Raw genomic sequence first — 13,863 nt, forward strand, 5'->3', positions numbered from 1 at the left:
AGGGTTTGTTTCGGCGCTCTAGCCAATCCGAGGCTCCGAATAACTTCAGCCAATAGTGATCGATTCAAATGATGATTGACACATTGGTTACCCAATGAAACACCGGTATATAAATCCCAGCATACACCGCGGACTACTCCACGTTCGGGGGAAAATCGAGTCGGCGGCTGTTGAGTAAGTTGCGAGACCTTGCGAATGTAATATTGAGCCATATATAAGGCGCACTGTATTATAAGGCGCATGGTCAGCTTTTGAAAAAAATTAAGACTTTTAGGTGCGCCTTATAGAGCGGAAAATACGGTATATATTTTTTTCCTACTTGTAGGTCGAGAAATTTGTATTTATTTTACACAACATGAGGGTCAATAGAGGTAGCCCCAAAAACCAAAGACTTTGTGAAAGGCTGGGCAAAAAAACTGGTGCGGGTTTGTCATTTCAAATCCCCGTAGTTTGTAATTTTCCTTGAGCATTGCGGCACTCGTTTTCGGTTGCACTTCACAAAAGTAAGTGAACATTGGGTAACAATAAAATGTAAACAAAACAACAACAAACAGTTAAAATAACAAAAGACCGAGTACAGAAAGGGTGATAAGAAATCCGTGCAGTGAATTGCGCAACCTGCAGGTGGCGTCACTTACAGAAAAATGGCGTCTCACCTTGATGCTGTTGTTGACCACTTTGACATCCAATCGCTCAAAAGCCTCCCATACGGCCGATGTCTGTGATGTAGCAAGCCCTGTCTCCTCAAGGGGCGGAGCCACTCTTGCTTCCCGCTCTCGTTCTTCTTCTTCTTGTTCATGCGCCAGTTCCTGGTCCAGCTTGAACTCTGCCAAGGTGGCGTTCATGGCTTGCAGGCTAACCTAACATTAGCAAAAAAAAAGAAAACAAAAACCCATTTTAACAAGTAATTCAACCATACACAGTGGTTGGTACCTCTTTATACAAGCTTAATTCTAGGATCGTGCTCAAAGCTGAAATTGCTTGTACATAGAGCAAATTTTCCTGATATGAAATGATTAAATACTAATTGTCCGGTTGCCGACCTCCCAAAAGCATCTAAGTGAACCCGAAATAGCGATAAAACACATCTTCCTGATAACCAAAAACACATTCAAATAAAAGTTAAACATGAAAAACACATAAGATAATATTAACAAAATGAAATGCGAGATTATTATGAGCAGCTACCTTGGAGGCAGTTGCCTCAACATAGGTTTGCGTTTGGTGCGAAGGAAGCGGCGGGGCACATTTTCAGGGAAGAGTGACAGAGATTGAACACCGGTCAGCCTATACGTTGTTCTTCTATTTTCAAAATTTCTGTATCTGTTTTTCGACTCTGTATCTGCTAGCAGACGTCACTATCATCGTTAATTGCTAATATTGTCGTGGTATTCTACATAGTCTGTCTTGCTGTGAGTAAATAGGTGCCACGTTGTGTTTGTTGGAATTATTATTGCTTAATGAGGAGGATTTGCAATCATTATTAGGGGAGGAATTGGTAGAGGTTGACCGGTATGAGCTTGAGAGACTGTTAATGACTTATATAGCGCTTTTCAAGTCAATGAAGACTTCCCAAAGCGCTTTACAATGTGCTTCACACCCATTCACACACACTCACAGACGAATAGCGGCCATGCAGCCATGCAAGGCGCCAACCTGCTTACTGGGGGCATTAGGGATTCAGTGTCCTGCCCAAAGACACTTCGACATAAGAGGAGCCGGGAATCGAATCTGCGATCTCTTGATCCCCAGACGAGCGCTCTACCTCCTGAGCTATATGGTAAATGGTCTGCATTTATATAGCCTCCAAAAGCGCTTTACAATGTGCTTCACACTTACCCATTCACATACACACTACACTCACACACCAATAGGGAGTCAGCCGTGCAAGGCGCCTACCTGCATATTGGGGGAATTAGGGATTCAGTGTCTTCCCCAAGGACACTTCATATATAATAAAGTTATTGTGACTTTAAATGAACGTACATACAAAACGTTTTTTAAAGCACAATTTTGTTCTTCCGGCAATAGTTTGCATGCTCAAACTTAACGAACTTATACCAGCGAGGAGCAATCACAAGCAGTGAGCAGTGTTGAGGTGTGAGTAGCCTCTAGGAAAGCTTGTGAACTGGATTTTCCTTCGGTCAGCGAGCAAGATATTTCTTGGAAATAAAACTCGTGGGCTGAAATTCTTGTGTTTAGAGGTGCTCGTATTAAGAGGTACCACTGAATCGTGATATTTTTCGTTCTGCCCGTGCCTGTAACATCTTGTTGTGTCGTTTGATTTTGAGATCGAGGTCGGCCTTGAAGTTGCTGACATTGTAATGCAGCATAGCGAGCTGAGCGTGCAGGCCGCTCTCCAACTGCCGGCGCAATGCCGCCACCTGCTGGCTGCTCTGCTCTAGGCGGGCATCCAGACGTTGCTCGTAGCGGGCGCGCTGCTCGCGCTCCCGTTGCCCTGCCGCCCCGAGCTCGGCTGTGTCTCGCGTCAGCTGGCTTACGCGTCGCTCCAGTAGATCCAGCGAGGCCGTCAACTGCTGCATTTGTGACGTTAACAGTGCCGCCATGTGGTCTGGAGGCGCTACTGCGGCCGTGCTGGGCTGCCACGCTGGCCTCTGTTCTTCCCATGCACCTTTAAATAGACATCGACAAAGAACTTCGATTTACTGTCCAGTATTTTCAAAACATTTCCCTTGTGGTTTCTATTTAAAAAAAATAATCGAAAACCGTTCTATGACAAGTTTGATATGCATTTCTAAAGTAACATTTTATGTGGATACTAAATTTCAGAGGTCCAATAGGCTCAATAGACCATATCATGACAGTTAGAAATACAATTTCCTATCACACACTATGACTTATGATATATCTTTAGAGCCAGTATGCGAGCTACTCAGGTGGGCTTTCCCCATGAGACCCCTGACTGCTTGTGTAATGTCACTTGAAATGTTGGTGTAACAATGCCCCCTGATCCCAACCCAAAACACAAACAATACACCAAAAAACGATATCCCAGGTTCAATATGGAAAAATCTATATAGATATATACTGTTTGTCAAATAAATGTGAATTTCTCCCCAAAAATGCACGCATTGATGATAATTAAAAGTGGGGTGCGTCGTTTGAGACGTCCTTTTAAAAAATTGAAAACATATTCTCTATTAAGTATGTGTTAAGAATGTCCAACTGACTTGAAAGCACGCTTATGCTAATTTTTCCACTGCGCCTATCAGTTTCAGGAATAACACATAAGGTAGGGGGAATTGGTAGTTGAGGGGAGAGCTGGAGAGTGACTTCATGCTCGTCCGCGTGCCTTTTTTGTTTCCATTTGCTAGTGCAGCATCATCCGGGAAAGGTAAAGAGGCCTTTTTCAAGTACAGCCCAAAGGCCAACCCAAACCCCAAGAAAGATGAAAAAATAAGAAACGGTTCAAGTGAGTCTATGAAATACATGTACTTGCACATGCATCATGAACAATCTGACTGTGGCTGCAATGATGATCCAAGCCAGGAGACGGCGGCCTTGAGTAAAAAAACTCCAAATTCCGTACAGCTCCTCTAAAGTTGTTTTCTTATTTTTCACATAATTTTTCTTTTTCTCCTTTTTACCTCTAGTAGGTGCTCAATAATACACAATGTCCCTTTATGTCTCTGCGGGAGATAATGTTAGACTTGAAGGTGTAATGTGACCAGAAAAATAGAAGCACAGGGCACAAAGGCTCCCTCCTTTGATGGATTGGTCCCCGGGGCAAGCCTCTCCCACACACGAGCATCCTGAGGGGATTACTCCTCCAGGAGTCTTCCTGTCCTCAAACCAGACGTCGTGCTGATGCTCCAAAGACAAACAGGAAATCGGGCTGACAGGACGCCCACTGAGGTTCAGCAAAGCATCAAAAGCCGGCTTTGACCTGACTGGCATGCCTCACCAAAGCAGTGGAGCCCATTATTATCAAATATTAAATGTTATCTAAATCACAATCCAATTAAATACAACAAACAAATAGTAATAACAACAGCAAAGGTTTTAGTTACTTTGTATGCATTTTTATCTGAACCACAGAGTCCATAATAAATCTATAAAATAATAATATTGGGTAGAATAATAATACTAATGCCAACAATGACAATATTAACAATGAAATATCAATTTGGATAATAAATAAATTAAAAAAAAGTTTCACGGAGGATGAGAAAAATTTAAAGAATATTTCCAGCTGAGGTATTTTGACAAAGAAATTTAAAAAGAAATCCTCACATATGGAGTTTTGAGGTCACCAAGCCATGACAGTATGTGTCAATGTGGCAAGGTCAAAGTAAGAAATCAAAGCCAAAACGGGGGTCAACGTGATTTACGTCAGGTAAGCCGCAGACTTCCTGTTCACATGCACAAACGGCCTTTGTGCATCTGTATGTTGAATGTAAACGTTGCAATTTCTGAAATATGTTTGCTTTTGAATGTAAATATTACAGGTCAGGTCAAGTCCAAAGAAAGTGCAGAGCTGCTAGACATTGAAAATTGTAATTCAGAATTTACGAAACTTGTCGTTGCTGCTAGCGTCCAGCAGATGGCACTATGCACCATAAATAACCAGGGAACAATAGACATTGCCGATGCAAAAATGAGCATTATTTTTTTCTGCCACCGATTTTTGTAGTTTTTATAGAAAATGTGAATTTGGGATTTTTTTACAACTGCTGTGGTAAACTACTACTACTAGTATTAGTTAGCACAAGAAACTATTGTTTGTCTATGATAATGCTTGCTGTATTCAGAACCAAACAGGATGGCTCAGCGGTCATTAACGTTTTCGTCTACTCTCTTACGTAGATGTAAAACTCATTTTCACAAAATGTTTGGTTCAGGAGTTTATATTTGGAAAAATATGCCTGTCAGGCACGTAAGATTGTCAGATTATAAATGCTGCGGGCTTTAAAGGAAATCCTTCTCAAACAGGATCTGCCAGGAAGTGAAAAATAATAGCGAGATAAAGAAAAAGTCCCTGAGATAAAAAAAAGGGCGATGTCAGTTTGGCCTAGTGAGTTAGGTCAAAGTTTACCAAAGGAGACAGGAAGTGATGTCACACATAAAGGCTACCACACACTACATACAAACTTAATGTTAATTCACACTCACCAGGATGGAGGCGCTCCTGCTGTGGGACTGTGATGTCTGGATGCAGGATGTGGTCCTGGTTACGGACATGGATGGGATGCTGAACAGGTTCTGGATCAGGAATGTGGACAGGAAACTGGACGTGGACGGGGTTCTGTGTAGGGAACCAATCTTGAACTTGGACAGGAGGCCGATTGCGCGGAGGATACGGGACACGGGGAGGATATCGTCCGTGGTCGCCATGTGGATCTTGGACGTGATGCTGAGCATGGTCCTGATAGCCAAAAGGATGCTGAACATATTCCTGGTTCGGTACGTGCGTGGGATTCTGGGTGTGCTGCCCATTTGGACCGTAGACAGGACGTTGAGCTGAATCCTGGTGCCGGGGACGGTCCGGATTTGGTTCTTCAACAGGAACTTGAGCATGGCTGACATTGTGTGCTGTGTTTACTGACCCTTGGTGGTCATTCTGTTCTCTGTTTGGGTCGCTTGCTTCTTGCTGGTCCCGGCTGCCTGAAGGACAATCACAATCAAGTTTACCATTAAAACCTGACTAATAACCTATACTTTTTTAAGGTCATAATTCACAGTGATGTGCAGTCTTGGGATGTTATTCCTCGCCTGTTATGATGGAAATATAAAAATACAAATAGATTTAATGATTATATTTATTCTGTGATAAAGTTCTTATTTAGTTTCACAAATATTTCATTTTCTTTTTCAAAGTATCTGTATTTTCGCATTACATTATAAAGATTATTAGTACAATTAGTATGTAACGTATTACTTTGCTTAGCATCTTCAGATGCAGAGTGATGCATGCAATCCTATTGCCTCATGACAGAGGGCGATAGTAAGACCAATGATTCTGTTTTGGAGCGCACCTCATTTCTAAACAATCAATATTGGGATTAGCAAGCTAACAGAAATTCAAGCCATTCAAGTATTTCTTTTTTCACTGCATGGTCTTTCTTTCATAATGGAGGATTACCTGATCTTGATTTTTTTATTCAAAAAGGATGACTGCATATATTTAGTTCATAAGTTAAGGTAAGATAATGTAAATTTAATAAATTTATTTTCTAGTTTGAAGAAATACTTCCTTTCTTGCTTATCAATCATTGTAAAACGATGTTGTGATTTTTATCAATATAATTATCAGTGTCTTTTGTACGAATGTAGATTCCTGGAGAAGGTTTTAGGAATGTCGTCAATCCCATTCTCAGGACTAGTGGGAGAAGCATTTTGATGATGTGCAAAAGTAAGATGTGAGAAAGGAAGTTGAACAAAGTTTCTTCCATGAGGTTGAAGGGTTGATGGGAAACACGCTGTTTTGTCAATATGCTGACTCTGCTGTTAACTCCTGAGTCATTAACGGAATCATCCACACTGCGACAATCTGCATCAGTCACCGTGAGTTAGAGATCAGGGCACGGATATCTCCTCAACTGATGCAGAATCAACACTTCTACTTCCGTTTTGGAAATGACGACAGTGTGAAGAAAAAGACAGGGAGAGGGGAATTACGTGGACTCTGAAATTGTAGACAATCGGTAAGCCAAAGTCACCATCAGAATGGCTGAGTCTTAGAGTTTAAAGTTCAGGCTGTAATTGGTGCAGATGTTTCTCAGTGAACTACATTTTGAACATATTTATTGACCAAAATTATTAACCTGTAGTGTCTGCAGAGCAACATGATAATGACACATCTTTTATGGTAGATAGCAGATGTTGTAATTTTGAAATGCGTCTCTGTATGTATTTAGTCATGATTGAATGATTTCTTTAATCATAACCTTTTTTTTATGTCAGTCATTTACAATTTCTCTATTCATTTGTTCATAATTACCTTCATGATCCGTTAATTTATTTGGTTGTAATTATTCAGCTTCTCCATTATCTCAGCTGTGTTAAAATTGTGTAGTCAGAAATTGGGGTCGTCATACCCTTTTCTGTTTGAAAAGTTTATTCTTCTTATTATAACAGACACGTGCAAAGGAAATTGCAAAGGATGCAGGTTTGTTATTTTGATGATTATATCTCACTGTCGTCCGTTAATTTGACTACTATGGACTGTTTCTATCATTATCACTATTAGCCGACAATGTTTCTGTTCTTAGATTTTCACAGCCTTTATGGTGGATCTGATTTTTGTCACCTTAATCAAAAGAAAGGGTTTGGGGAGGACCCTTTAAAACAGGTTGGAAATCACGGAGATTTGTTCTCTCCTGTTCTCCTTTCAGTTTTGTTTTCTTTAGGTTTTGATCCTTGGGAACACCATACCAGCATAAAAGTTTGTCATTTTTACTGCACATTTGTGAATTATTAGGCCTTGGTCTGTACCTCATCTGTGCCCGGAATATTCTAAAATTAAAGATCCCAACGGAACTGCTCAGCTCCAGGGCACGCTTGACGCACCTCACAACCCAGATGAAAACAAAAACGTGGAGGAATAAAAAGCCATTCTTCTTTTAAGATAATTTATCTAATATAACCATCTTAAAAAGATCCCTATTTTTTGACAATGTTTTATGCCAGTGGGACTAGGACAATAGTGTGCCATGGCACACTGGTTGAAAAACCCTGCCCTGCAAAACCACCATTGCAGAGGAGCCAAAATGGCCACATTATTGGGAACACTGAGGCAGCTGTGTGGATGAAATGTCTTTGGATTAGTAGGAGAAGCTCCTCTCCACTTGGGAAAAGCAGAAAAGTGTTTAAGGAGGTATAAGTTCAAGTCCATCTGCATCTGTGTGTTCTGCTGGGATGATGGTGTTGGTTTAAGAAACACGTTTTTTAGATAGAGACATTCAGATTGTTTGAGAAAAGAGAGTATGCTCTCGGGGCTCAGGAGAACACTTAACAGAGGCTCAAATTGGCCTCAAGATGGAAAAGGTAAAATGATTTGTTAGTGAGTCATGGCCAGGGTATTTTAGTATTCAGAGTTCCTCTGATTGTCCTGCGTCTTAGCAAGTTTGATGACGTAATGCTTGGCAGGAAGTGCTTTGAATCAGAGGTGTGGTGGGAGCAAGCGTCATATCACCATTGTGGCATTTTACATCTTTTTGCACTTGTTTTCCAATCAAATGTTTGATTAGAAATAAAAACGAAAATCATTCCACAGCAGATTTGTGTCTTTAACATACAAAAACAGTTTTTTGAGAAAGTTAAACCCTAAAAGAGTATGAGTATGGACGTTAAGAGGGGACTGTATGAGAGTGTGATTGTGCCGACTGTGTTGTATGGTGCAGGGACTTGGAGCCTGAATGCAGATTTGAGAAGGAAATTAAATGCTTTTGAGATGAAGTGGTTGAGGAGTATGTTAGGAGTGACAAGATTGGATAGATTGAGAAATGAAATTGTGAGAGACAGAATAGGAGTAGTAGTGGAACTGAGCAAAAGAGTACTCGGTTGGTTTGGACACATGGAGAGGATGGATGAGGAGCGAAAGTTGAAGAGCATCTACAGAGCAGAAGTTAATGGAAGGAGACCAAGAAGAAGGCCGCGATTGACATGGATGGATGGTGTTATGAGTGCACTGCAGGAAAGAGGTCTAAATATAGTGGAAGCTAGAGCTCTTGTTGGTGATAAGAATGAGTGGAGATGTGTTGTGAAAGGATTAGTGGGACGTTTGGACGTGTTATAAGGGATGGGCAGGGCACCTGTATGATGCGGCAGAGGTAAACCAGTGAAAGCTGTCGGGCCCTGCTGTTGAAAAGAAGAGTGTGTTGTGTCACCCTGACCCGAGTGACATGGCCGCTTTCCCGTTTCATCTGGAGGGACGAAAGCATGACCAACTTGGGTGCCGAGGTGCTTAACTTATTTGGGTATTTGGGCATTTGGGTTGGCCATGGTCCCAAAATTTTGTGTTTTTTTGCTACTTTTTCCGTTTTTTTTATTTTCTTTGTTTTTGTATGTGTTTGTCTTGCTGTCAGTCACCCCCCTCGAGGGATATCACCAGGGTAGATGGATGGATAGATAGATACACCCTAAAACAGGGGCAGCAAACACAAGACCCAATTTAAATCAGGTCAACAAGGCAATTCGAAGAGAAGCACAAGAGAAAAAATGAGCCGCATCACATCGAACAATGACCTGCAGTTTTAAATATGTGCACTGGATCACACCAAAGCCACGTGCCACCCTGAAAGCAAACCACCCATGGTTACTGAATTTGCCGAATGCCATTAATCAGGTAAGTTAATGTGATTGCACTCACGTGTGGTGCGTGGATGTCTCTCTTAACCACAAGATTTGACACTGAATTGAGCTTTCTATCCCCAGTAATTGGAAAGTATCAGTTAGAAACTGGATTAAGAAAAAATACATTAAAAATATCATGTAGGTGATGTAGAGAAGTTTAAAGAAGCTTGAGCTCCTTTCTATAATATATAGTATGCCATGGTCACCACCCGCTAGTATAATAGTGAAGTTCCGAAATGAGTTACTCTGAGTTAAATAAATTGTAGTGGAAATTAACTCAAAGGTTGTTTCCTTTGGATAAACACTAAAAGAGAATAAACCCTAGTAAATGAAAGGCTATTAAGGAAAAAGAACCCCTCAATAATCGATTCACAATTGAATCTAACACCTCTTAATCATAAACATATTTTTTGCGAGCCTCCGATAGATCACCAGCTAAGGCAGACTTTTTATGCCTTTAATTCACTAGTCCGGCCCCTATGAGAGTGTTATGTAGCCCCTGAGCTAAAACACGTTTGACACCCCTGCCCTAAAATGTTTGTGGACTTCTGAGATGGCCCCACTGCTCGGACAGATCTTTGCGAGCACTCAACTTGATTTATTAGACTGATCGAAACAGATGGTAGTGTCCATAAAAAAACGTTATGTTAGCTTATCAATCGATGCTAAGGCAGACATCACATGTTTCCCTCAAACAGAATGTTTAGTGCTGACGAAAAACGTTATTTCAATGATGGAGTGAAGCAGTCACACGCCCACGTGTACCTTCCCGAAGCACTTAAAAATATGCACGGCCTCTGGTTAGGTCACAACATTTTGCTCCTTTATTAGCTATGGCTGTCAACCTTAATAACCTGTCAGCAGCGTTGACTGCAAGGACCTCCACAGGGTCGAGTCCGTGTGGACAGGATGCAAGCGGGGTGACCCTGATTGACGAGAATAGGGGGCACAGTTTATGTAAACTTTCCTATTGGGGTGGTGGTTGGACCTCCCAATGACCCGAAGTTCCCTTCATGACTTCCGCACGGGAAGAATGTGTGTACACGTGTATGTAGTGATGTGAAGTTGACGAGTTTTTGGACTTCAGAAAGGACACTAGGTCCCATTCAAATGCAACCTGATGCCATCTGTTGCAACTATCACTTCTTCAACACGGGATGCTCATGGTTTACTTGAGTTTGCTTTAGGGTTCCAGTTCTGAATACCCGGCGTAGGGTTCGCATCATCTCGACCGTGTTTTCCCCCCAAAGTATCTATCCGTGTCAACGAGTTTTCCTCATATATTTGTCTACTGCAGGGATCAGCAAAATAAGGCCCGTGGGCCAGTTTAGGCTTGCTAAATGATTAATCCACATCGCGAGATGATGCAGAGAAAAGCATAAGAAAAAAAAAAGCTGCTTTTCTTCAAACAACCTGCAGTTTTAAATATAGCCACTGGATGTTACCAAAGCCACTGTAACTGTATCTGCTGACGGCATTTTATCGACCAGAGACCATTTGAGGAAACGTCAATCCCAATGTTATTTCATTTAGAATTAAAGTCGCTGTTATAAGCAATATGATTGCACTCAGCTAGATTTAGCCTGTGTCCATTTGCGTACCCCCCCCTTAAAACGATATTTTTCATCGTGCTCATGGCCAAAATTTGAATAGCAGGCTACATTTTTCTGTACAACCTTTTACAAAAATCTATTTTATTTATCAATATCAATAATAAGTTTTATGCAATAAAACTTTACTGAAGTAGCTCTATTGCATTGAGTTTTCAAGGCAAATGATCCAATTTAGTGCTTAAAAAAGGGAGATGTTACTTTGCGATTACTCTCAATTAAATTTTTTATTTGTAAATGATTATATTTAATTGTATGTTTTAAATGTTTCAAAGCAATTAGATGAAAGGGTTATAAACAAATAGACAATGAAATATAATGTGTGCTGGTAAATGGAAACGAGAAAATATGTATTGGCTTGTGTTATCTAGTTTCTCTTTATTGCTGAGGTATTAGATTTAAGAGTCAATAACGGCATATACATAAAAATTAAATACATCAAGCAGCCCTTTTTTCCTCCGTGCCAGTCCCTATGCACATTTTTTCAGTAATATGCGGCCCACAACTCAATAAGTTTGGCCACCTCTCGTCTACTGAAATAAACGGAGAAACAGTCCATATTTTGTCAACACTTGTTACAGTGGCGACCAGTCCCGTGTTTGTCGATATGTGCCCTGACATTAACAGGCGACCATTGTATCATAATTTTATGTAACAGTACCGGCACTGTGGAGGCTTCCATGCGCAATCCGGGCGTAGGATCCTCCAGTCGGCACTGAACTTGTAGAGTCGGTCCGTCCATCAGCGACTGTCAAAGACAAGTTTTTCATTTTTGGAAATGTGAACATTAGAAAAAATGCAGCATTTTCCCAGGAGTCAAGCTATGGAAGCACAAACACCACCAAATAGGTATGTACCGAATAAAGAGCTGACAGGAAGTGCCCTTATTTACGTCTGTCCCTTTTTCAGGATGCCAGACTTGATCCTTTCCCACAAAGCAAGTTTAGAATTTTTTAAAATAGACCAGAGTTGGGGACAACAGAAGAAGAAGTATAGATCTCAGTGGAAAAAACGTGTTGTGTTAATAGACGTTTATTTTTTAGCCTGACTGAAAGGCAAACACACTCAAATGCAAACTCGCTCACACACACATTCTAAGTAACAACATAAATGTCAACATGATCAGTTCTTCGAAAAATGTCGTCATTCCTTTGGGGCTTTGACATTATGCTTGTGTCTAAAGTGTCTTGAATTACAATCACAAATATGTTCTTGGGCCCTGGGAATAGTGTAGGCCAGGGATTTTCAACTTTTGTTTTTCTTTTCTTTTTGTGACAGACCCCATATGCAATCTTTTTTTTCTTGCCAATTATTCCTAAATAGCATAATCCATTTTGGGTTGGGTTTATTATAAAACAAAACAAAAAAAGAATGCTTTTTCAAAGGTTTTGGAACCGGATGATAAAATGCTTCAAATAAAACAAGTGAAAATCTACTTATGGCTAAAAACGTAATAAACTTGAAAGGACAATAAAATCAAATAATAACATTTTATGAGTGAAATCGTCTAGAATTAGAATTGGTTTAAAGATTTTTTTTTACCATAGTTAACATTGTTTGAAACTATATTAAACGTAGCACTTCAGGATAAACAAGTAATAAAGGCTAAAGAGAGATAAATAGAATAAAAACAACGTGAGGATAAATAGGCGATCATATTTACAAGGTAGTGCTTGGAGACACAACTACGTTATAAGTGCATCAGAATTTATTATTCAAGATGGTCTTTATTGTCAGTAGCATTAAAATGTCAACAATATTTTCTTATAAATCTGTTTTTTTTTCTCTAAAAACGAGGTGAAAATAGTGCAGTGAAAATACTTCAAAGTCTATAAAGGTTGGCAGAAAATGTGTTAATTTTAAATATTTTTCTTACTTTAAAATTCAATTTAATAAAATTTTAACTAAAATATGAAAAACAGCCAAATGATATATTTTTTTACAAAATGAAAACATATTTAAAGTAGGCAACATTTGAGATAAACCTAAAAATTTAGCTACCGGTAATTTTTCTTAAAATCTCACATACCCCCAGAAGGACCTCATGTACCCCCAATGGTATATGTTTTGAGAACAACCGGTATAGGCCATGATAGACATTCAAGGGAAAACTGACTGGTTAAAGAGGCTCCAAGAAATAACAGTACTGTAAATGAAGTATTTCTTGTTTTCAATAATAAAAATGAACAAAACAAATTGAAAAGAGCCCTACTACTGGCTGGGAACCAGTTTAGGACGTTCTCAACCCACTGCTTGAAGTTGGCTGGGAGGGGATCCAGGCCCCGCGACCTGACTGAGAACAAGCGGCACAGAAAATGGATGGATGGAGATGCTTGAGTGCAAGTATTTTGTTGTCTCCTCTCTCAAATTATTGTTTGATGTTTTTTGCTGTGCCTGAATAAAATCCCCCACAAAAAAACGAAATATACAAAGTAAACTAGGAAATCGCCCCAAATGTGATTTTTATTTATTTTTTTGCCGTTATTCAAAAACAAATTGAAAATAAACGGTATATGTTATATTTCAATTGGTAACTCTTCTAATGGTTAAAAAAATACAAAAATAATTTGCATATGATTTTGAATTCAGACAGTAAGGAAACACAAAACATGACAATAAGGACACAGTGCTGCAAGACCTGGCTTACCAGCGTAGTCACAGTTGTCTCCTCCGTGACCTGGACAACATCTCCACAAAAGCGCTGTGGTCACCTTCTTCTTCTGCCTGTAAAGTGGCCGCGTGGACAGTTTGTACCTGCAAACATGGACGGGCACTTTGTACTTCACTGTGTATTGCAGTATAAAGTAGAAGAAAGCAGATATTTGAGCAGGCGGGTGCTATGCAAAGCAGAATCCATAGCAGTCATGTGTCATACAAACAAAAGACAACAAGCCATATTTGGGCAAAAATGTAGAGAATGTATGAAAACAGCAATGTT

The 13,863-nt window shown here is 40.0% G+C and overlaps 1 protein-coding gene across 1 annotated transcript in view; it reads right to left on the reverse strand.

Annotated features, from left to right (window-relative positions):
* LOC148353915 (multimerin-2-like) overlaps window positions 1-13,863 on the reverse strand; it is a 31,332-nt gene that overhangs the window by 11,504 nt on the left and 5,965 nt on the right. Inside the window, exons 4-8 of the mRNA XM_088351922.1 lie at window positions 13,573-13,679; window positions 11,587-11,673; window positions 5,134-5,625; window positions 2,259-2,632; window positions 657-860 (exon numbers count right to left, since the gene is read on the reverse strand). Of these exons, the coding sequence (XP_088208048.1) occupies window positions 657-860; window positions 2,259-2,632; window positions 5,134-5,625; window positions 11,587-11,673; window positions 13,573-13,679 (1,264 nt within the window). The remainder of the gene's footprint in view (window positions 1-656; window positions 861-2,258; window positions 2,633-5,133; window positions 5,626-11,586; window positions 11,674-13,572; window positions 13,680-13,863) is intronic.

This window comes from Urocampus carinirostris, chromosome 13, assembly GCF_059441175.1.
Source record: "Urocampus carinirostris isolate Australia breed hairy pipefish chromosome 13, RoL_Ucar_1.0, whole genome shotgun sequence".
In the NCBI taxonomy this organism is placed as follows: domain Eukaryota; kingdom Metazoa; phylum Chordata; class Actinopteri; order Syngnathiformes; family Syngnathidae; genus Urocampus; species Urocampus carinirostris.